The sequence below is a fragment of the Acanthisitta chloris genome, unplaced genomic scaffold (genome assembly GCF_000695815.1).
Source record: "Acanthisitta chloris isolate BGI_N310 unplaced genomic scaffold, ASM69581v1 scaffold39712, whole genome shotgun sequence".
Taxonomy (NCBI): Eukaryota; Metazoa; Chordata; class Aves; order Passeriformes; family Acanthisittidae; genus Acanthisitta; species Acanthisitta chloris.
This window is the reverse complement of record NW_008662882.1, coordinates 97-8,685: the sequence shown is the minus strand read 5'-3', so window position 1 is coordinate 8,685 and position 8,589 is coordinate 97. Positions and strand designations below refer to the sequence as shown.

Genomic DNA, 8,589 nt, shown 5'->3' with positions numbered 1-8,589 from the left:
CATAAAAGGTAGAACTTTTCAACAGGTCATCAGTAAGGTCTTTGTCATTTCCCTTTGTAAGCTGACAGGCTGTTAATGCAGCCATTTTTCCCCAGCCCTCAGGCAGCTCTGAGAAGCAAACCACCATTTTACTCTCAAGTTACCAATTTTCATTTGATAGTTTCAAAATAACATTTTCAGTCCAAGCACTTTTTCATAGCTTCTGTTGACTTCGTAAAGATTTCTGGTTTTTTGCTGGGTTTGTTTGCTTGTTTCTTTTTGGTTTTGTCTTCTACGGTTTTCTTTCTTTTGGTTACCTAAGCCAGACATGGAACCTACATATTATCATATGAGCCAATTATTTCTGTACTCATGAATGGACATAGATGCTTTTTGATGAGTTATGCTGAAGTGACTTTCATATACTAACCATACCTACTAAATCTTATTGTGCAACTTGTTCAGCAAAAGAGTATTTTGCTTCTGCTGTAATAGTTTGTACCAATTCCCAGACACCCCTGTGCCTCCAGAATAAAGCAAGGCCTCTCTGCTTCCCACTCTTTGACAGCACTTTGTTTTTAAAAAGCACATTACGGAAAGCTGACATCCCATTAGACATTCAATTTCTGTTCTTTGCTTAGTATCAAGGCCTGCTGTGTTCTAGAGATTCTACTAGATTTGGATGAAGAGTGCTCCCTTCCCTTCTGCAATGAGCACCTTTGGTTCACTGTGTCCTAGATGGGTCATCCAGCAGGACAGACTGTTCACATCTGAAGTTTTCACAGCATTGCCCACATCCACCATTAAAAGGAAAGTCTGTGGCCTAAGTGCAGGCAAAGTGTCTGTAGTCACCTGAATTTAAATTACCTCAGTCTTTCAGAAAAAGGTCCAAATTAGAGAAGAACTATCTTGTCTCTTTTCAGGTTACTTATTTATTTTCCCCCATAATTTATACACAAAATCCCCTAGGTTTCTACAGTCACCTTGGATGAGCTCTAAAACATGAAGCATCTTTGAATCTGCAAATTTTGGCTCCAGCAATCACACAGCACCCATACAAACATATTAATGTTAGTCTCTCTACATATAGTTTTGCTCTCTTCCACTAAGAAAAAACTCCAACACTCATCTGAGTAACTGACTGCACTTACAATAAAGTTCACATGAATTCTGCAAAGTCAGACAAAAGTAGCTTCAAAGAGCAGCACTCCTTAGGTATCAGGTGGATGCTGGACCACCAAGGAAGAGAAAAAAAATAAATCAGAAATTCTGGATCAAATGAAATTAAGCCCAGAACATTAATAAGCTACTTGCTTTGAAAATCTGGTATAATCCATATTGCCGTAATCCCTCAGGTACAGAGAGATACACAGGCACTGCAACATCATTCTTCCTAACTTGGATGAGTTTATCCAGTATGAGAAACTGTAGCAGATGTTCCAGCACCTGTGATACCCTAAGTAGCCATCAGAGTGCACAATTCCACAGAGAAAGAGGAGTTCTTTGCCTTTCCTTCATACCTTCATACCCACTTCTAAAGCCTAGTACTAATAAAAGAAGTACAAGCACACAGAAGATTTATTTAGTTCAATCACTCCGATGCAATCACGTCAAGGAATTCATCTTCGCTTTGTGCCCCCAAAGCCTGCAAAGAAAAAGACATGTTAGCTCCATCACAGCCTTTCCACCAAACTCTCTGCTTCTAAAAATGCTAAAGGTGGCAAGGGAGACAAGGTAAACACATACACATGGAGTAGAACAGCAAGCAACTTCGGGCTGACTGACCTGAAAGACATTCCATTCTTGCAAATTAGACAAACTGCCTTCTACTGAGAACATGTCTGTACGTGCTTGCTAAAGAAGGGCATGTGTAGAAAGGAAAGCCTTAAACTAGCACCCCTTGCTGCTGAAGGCAAACCCAATACTGGTGGTACCATGCCCACTGCAGGCCTGTGGGGAGTTTTATGCACCACAATGCTTCTTCCCTACTTCCTTAGGAAAGCCCTACTTCCATAGGAAACAGAAATAAGGGGCAATGTTACATGCCCACCTACTAACCTCACCTCAGCTAGTATCTGTATATGTTTGATAGGGCAAAGTCTCTTGAGCTTCAGGAGATTAAAAGGTGTTTTGTCTTACCAGAAGCAGTTCTTGTTCCTGAACTGCTACCTTGTGTGGAATTGCTTGAATACCCATTCATAGGAGGTTGAGCAGTGGGATCTGTCCAGATACTGCCATGTGGGGAACGTGGCTGTGCTCTGACCTCAGCTAGTATCTGTATATGTTTGATAGGGCAAAGTCTCTTGAGCTTCAGGAGATTAAAAGGTGTTTTGTCTTACCAGAAGCAGTTCTTGTTCCTGAACTGCTACCTTGTGTGGAATTGCTTGAATACCCATTCATAGGAGGTTGAGCAGTGGGATCTGTCCAGATACTGCCATGTGGGGAACGTGGCTGTGCTCTGATGTGAAACAAAGTAGGAGAAAGGCTTCATCAGTGACCTTACAAAAAATCAAGAAGTTACCATTCCACGCAATGGGACTGCATGTCCGAGGGAAAACTGTAAGCAGGCAGTTGTTTCAAAGCTGGAAATCTCCCTATTTAATGTATTTAACATGCTGAGAGCAAGGGATATCCAGGGCTGTCATAACATCATCTGTAGACCTCTAAAAGGAAATGAAACCTCATTCTTTAGAATAAGCAATTCTAACAACTGCAAGTAAGGAAATTTTTCCCTCTGAAATTCTGACATTAGATTCTGTCAGACAAGAAAGCAGTTTGACATCTGAAGCTTAAATGCATTTTGGCAGCACCTATGTCCCAGCCATGTTAGGCAAGAGATGTCAAGTATTTAGAAAAAGTTTTATTAGTAAGACTAACACATCACAGTCTTTGACTCTCTCATTTAAATTACTTGCTTCCATGGATATGGAATTTTCTGCTGTTGAAATTTACAAACAACTATCTCACACTTCATGACAGCAGCATTTTGAGGCACATTATTTCAAAAGACCAAAAAACCAAATTAAGCAATCATGAAGCAAAGACTGTTTTAAAAGAAGCCCAAGTTAGGAAGCTTGTTCATGTACTTGGACCTAATTCAGTTAGACCTCTAAACAGTAAGATGTGGCTACTGAAATGGGGTGTGTGTGTGGAAATCAAGGAACTAACATATATGTAGATAATACATAGATACAATGCTCAAACACAAGGGTCATGTATTTAAGACTTGAGAAATACCAAGTCAATGAAACCTTTAACACATTATGCCTTTTAAGAATTCTTAGCATAGTTAATATAAGGCTTATCAAAAAAACCCTCCGCAACTTTACAACAAAGATGCTTTAACACACTCCTGTCCACATTATTTTACTCTCAAACTTTCAATATGAAAAAAAGGTTTGTGGTTATATTTAATCTGTTATATTACCACATTCCTTACAGGAATAGACTTGTTACACATGCAGTTCTTTGACAGAGAAAACTGCTTGGGCTCTAAAAGTTCCCTGCAGGAGTCACACATTTTCTCCAGTGAAGGAAGGAAGCTTACAAACAACATTAACGTAGAACATGGTATAGCCCCTGAAAGCTTAAACACTTAAAATCTGATAGCATGTATGTTTTACCTGTGACTGCCTGCCAAGTAGCCTAGCAAGCCTCCTGCTCCTAGTCCAGTCCAAAATCCTGGTCCTGAATCCGTTCCATGATGGGAATGAGTCCCAAAGCTGTTGTAATCTTAAACAAAATGAAAAGAGGAAACATCAGTTAACAGCCTAATTCTCAGGCCAGCTGTTCCAACAAGATCCTTTCCTATTAAAGATAATGGAAATTTAGATGATAAACTCCTCCTGATTTCAGAAGATTCTTGATCAAGCTTAACTTGAAAGGCCTCACATTTCAGAAAGCAGGAAAAAAAAGAAACTAACACTACTGTGAAGAGTTTGCATTAAAAATCTGCTGCTCCTTCCACTCCATCTCACAGCCCTGACATTTGTAAAGCATGGAAATTCCCTGCCTGCTGAGCTATAAACAGACAAGTTAGGTTAACAATAAAAAAGGAAATGAAAAAAGAATAATCTGCTGAAGGTCACATACCAGGCCAGAAGCAGAGGCAGGAAGAGAAATCGAGCAGGTAAGAGTGCACAGTGAGCAAACCACAGACACATAAAGCCTCCAATCTCCCTCAGCAGAGCTGCACAGTGTGAGTAACAGTGGCTCAGTGTAACGGCCAACATCACTCTGTATTGTTCCCAGTAATCCTAGTCTGGCATTTCCTACCAAAATACGTGCTAACTGCAATCCCATTGCAACGATTTTATTATGCATGAGTCACAGAGCGTGACAAATACCTTGATGAAAGTGTAAGCATCAAGGAGATGGTGGGGGAAGGAGAGTCATGGATTTTTTAGGTGTGACCTGCATAACATGAGGTTCTGAGTCAGAACTAAATGTCTTCCATTTGGAAATAAAAAGAGAAAATGAAAACCCAAAGTGGAATAGTTTTCTGGTCTAGAGAAAAGAATGGATGCAAGAATGAGCTCAACCATAGGTTTAACACATGAAGAAATATAAAAAGCAAGAACTGAAGATAACATTAGGGTCTCTCTGGAACATGCCCATCTGGACAACTGGGACAGAGATGACATATGTAAAAATTATAGAGGGCCTGGTTTGTCTTCAAACTGCTATGGTTCTCTCCTAAGTCATAGGAGAGAAATAACCAATTAAATCATCATTTAAGTCTACATTGGATTTGATTTTGAATTTAATTTTGAATGCATGGGGAGAAAGATAAACACTCATTGGGATGATATACCCATTAAATTATGCTGATTTGGAACAACAACAAAGTACTTCATTTCCTGTAAAAACAATGTTAATCAGAGATGAATCAACTCATTTGTTCAGAAGCACGATGGCTGAACGTTGACTCAGAAAACTGAGTCATTTTTTTGTTGAAATATCTAGAATAAACATTAGGAATCATGTCAAACCACTAAGAGAGAAAGCAGAATTTAATTAAGATAGGCTAGCTAAACAGTTTCACAGGACACATTCTGCATGCTAAGAGGATTTAAAACGAGGCAAATTAAATATTAACAACAATACGTGACAAAGACTAGTACATTCCTAGAACACATGGACATACACACTCAGAGATGTGCTTTTGCTCTGCTGCCAGAACGCCAGGCAGACACTAAAGCTGTTTCACATCAAGAAGTTTTCCTCCTTACTCTGTTTGAAATCTAAGGAGAAATCATTGACACAGCTTATTCAAAATACCGCAAGTTTAGCCTTATATGGCTCCTAATGTGTATTTAAAACGCCTCAATTTTCAGCAATCCCCAAGAAAATGTATTCTAAAGGCCCTACCCTTGCTGGATTTCAGATGCCTGCCATGAAAAATGCATTGGTGCAGTTAAATGAAAAGGAACAGGACAGAAATAAATAAGGGCTCTTACTGCACGCCCACACACAGTCACTGATGCACTCACAGCACAGACAGTCTGAAATAATTACATGGAAGCCAATTTGCAAAGCCAACAATAATACCAAAACAGAATCCCTTTAGTGGTGCAGGTCCATGTGAACGTTCCTGCTGCACATGGGTACCCAAAGGAGTTACACTGCACCCTCTGTTGGCCAAGCAGCTGGAGCAAGATTTCAAACAAACAATAAGCATTTGTAAAATATAAACTTTTTATGAAGCAAACTTAATCCTCGCTATATATTAATGGTAGAACTTCTTCTTTATCTCACAACAAAAAGAGGATTATGTAACTTGTGAGAATATAATTTAAATTCCAGTGCTGCAGCAGCTCACATGTTCCTGGGGCCAAATGAGTTGGTTAGGTGCCGGATGAGTAATGTCTATTTTCCTTAGACACTATGACTGTCTGAGGAAGATCATTTATTAAGTGACAGAGTTCATCAGTTTTTAAGGAAAAGCATGACTTTTCCTAGCAGCAGCCTTGTCAGTACTACATAATTTTTGACTTCAGCTGAAAGGCCCCACATGAGACTCAGAAGCTGCACCTCTAATGACGGTTCTGCTCTGGGAACCAAACCTTTCAACCACTGGGTCTACACTGAAGCACCTATGAAACAGAGGACTGGTACATGATACTCCTCTCCATCAACTGCTCTGTAAATGAAATCAGGGCTGAAAGACCCTTCTGTAAAGTTTCAAAGCACTGCTTTGGCATGGGATAGCTTCTGGCTGCATTTAAAACTATTCTCTCTTCTAGATTACCTAGGAAAATCATTCTTTCTGTCATAGTCCTCCTATTTCACAGGGTATGAAAAGAATGCTTGCAGAGCACAGGGAGATGGATTTCCAAAGGTGCAAAGGGCAGCTTGCTGCACAGCCTGCCCTGAAGGCCTGTGGAAAACCAAGTTCTGATTTTCTCTTTTGAAGAAAGGACAGAATGCACAGCTGACCACAGGCTCTGCAGCCAAGTTGGCAGTTGACTGCCAGTCACTGGTTTTAAGTCTGTCCTGCCTGCCCAGTACAATCCTGCTTGCTCAGAGCCCTACCTGTGAAGCTGGACTTGAAGCCAGGAGGAGGAGGGGCCTGCTGACCCTGCCAGAAAGGCCTTGTAAATCCATCACTGTCCCCAGAATTCTGCTGAGACTGCTGGTTACTGAGGAAGAGCTTGTATACTCCAAATGCAAGAATGAGAAGAACAACAACAACAATTGCTCCAGAACCACAATCAGAAGAATCCTTCCATGGCTGATAATAGTTAGAGCCAAAGCTTCCTGAGTTCTTCACTTTCCTTTCACCTTCCTTGGTCAGCTCTAGACTGAACAGCAAACTACAGGAGCCTCTTAAGATGTAAGGATCATCCGGGTAGTCGTAGCCTTCACAGCTCACTTCTATTTGCCCAAATCGATAGGCATTGTCCAGGTCTGCTTTGCACTGCCACTGAAAAATAAGCACAACACAAAGTAAAACCTTCTGCTCCAGTGGTGAAACTACCTGTCTGCTTCCCCCAATACGCTCTGAAATAAAGCTGTAATTGCTAACAAATCACCTAAAAGGGCCACAGGGTAAGACATCCCTGAGGACTCTTATTTTGAAAAGGAGTAGGAATTTGATGTTACTAAAGATGATTTTAAAATCCGAAAACTGAAAAAAAATAAATTAAATCCAGTCTTTCAGAACACTGATGAGTCATGACTCTGGAAGATTTTGGTTTTCTTCACTGAATAAGTTTTTCAAAAATCCCTTCTTTAGATACAGCAATACTTGTAAAAACAGGCTGTCCCCTGGGCAACAGTCACTCAGTGCCTGTTCTTTGCAAACTTGATGGCAGTTACTAAAACATAATGCATAAACCTGAATAACAGAATAATAAAAAACATAACACATAAGCCAGCGCACCTAATTCCACTGGTGTCAAAAGAGACTGAGACAGACATCATTAAGCAATTCAGATGCAACACGTAACAATCATATTGCATATTCTGCAGTTGAATATATGCAGATTCCTTAGCCCCACATTTCCTTAGGGTATCTGAACACAGGTATTGTCTCCAACTGCATGTGTGTGACACGTATTTTGGAGAGGAAATAAAAGTGTAATGGTTTCTAAGTTAATGATTAAGACAGCAGCACCATCGGCCAATTCAAATCTGACTGTTCATTTATAATGCTGGACCAGTTTTACCAACTACCTCCACCTTGATTCCTGGTTACCAACTGACAGCAGCCTAGCTGACAGCTAACAGAGTGGTGACCACTTCCTGACTAGCACTCATGCCCCAACGTGCAGGAAGAAGCCATGCAAGTCTGGAATTTAGTCTTTAAAAGGCAGAGCTGAAGTGAAGCAAATATGTATAGCAAACTAGCAATTTAGAGCAAATACTTATATCAAATATTTATTTATAGCCCTTTCCAATCTAATAAGAAATGAAAAACCACAGAGCAGCACCAACCCAAGAGCATCCTCTAGGGTTTGCAAGAGTTAGGTTTCATAACCTCGAGCACTGTTTTATTTAAAGCCAATGGAGGTCTGCTGTGCAGTGCTTTTGCATTAGTGTCTTCAAGGATACTTCAAACTTATATCTACAGTAGTTCTGGCAAATCCAAACCTATAAACATTTAGGCTAAATTTTAGTTGTCAAAGGTCACCTAACTGACACTGTAGCCCAATACTCTTTTTCCTTTCAGAAGGAACCAAGTCCGGAGGATGATTTCATTAACAGTTTAACAAGTTGCGAATAGTTACCTGTACATCATAGCCATCCCAGCCTTTGTTGTAACACTGGACCACCTCGGGGACATGGGCACACCCGGCAGAGCCTCCTGTGCACTGCAGCTGCGGGAGCGCGGCCGTGCGCCGGGCCGTGGTGTACTGCCCCCTGCGGAGCGTGAGCGCCTGCACCTCCCTCAGCAGCACCTTCCCTGCAACGGGGAGCACAGCGTCAGCACTGGACAGGCGCCGCCCCCTGCACACAGGGCTCTCCCTTCAGGAGAAGGCTGGCGACACAGAGCGTGGAACAGCCTGGCTGTTCAGGAGGGGAAGCTCGAGGAAGCATCAGAGGGAAACACGGCAGAATCCCCTTGTCCGTCCGCGGCGGCTCTAGGCCATCCCTCTCGGGCACACA

The 8,589-nt window shown here is 41.3% G+C and overlaps 1 protein-coding gene across 1 annotated transcript; it reads right to left on the bottom strand.

The window, feature by feature from the left end:
* Nucleotides 1-1,598: 1,598 nt before the first annotated feature.
* Nucleotides 1,599-8,386, bottom strand: SARAF (store-operated calcium entry-associated regulatory factor; the record flags this gene model as incomplete). The annotated part of the gene is made up of 5 exons (XM_009070759.1): nucleotides 1,599-1,624; nucleotides 2,319-2,437; nucleotides 3,603-3,711; nucleotides 6,514-6,904; nucleotides 8,211-8,386. Coding segments are annotated over 5 exons (821 nt in total), but the record flags the coding sequence as incomplete, so codon positions are not given.
* Nucleotides 8,387-8,589: the final 203 nt, after the last annotated feature.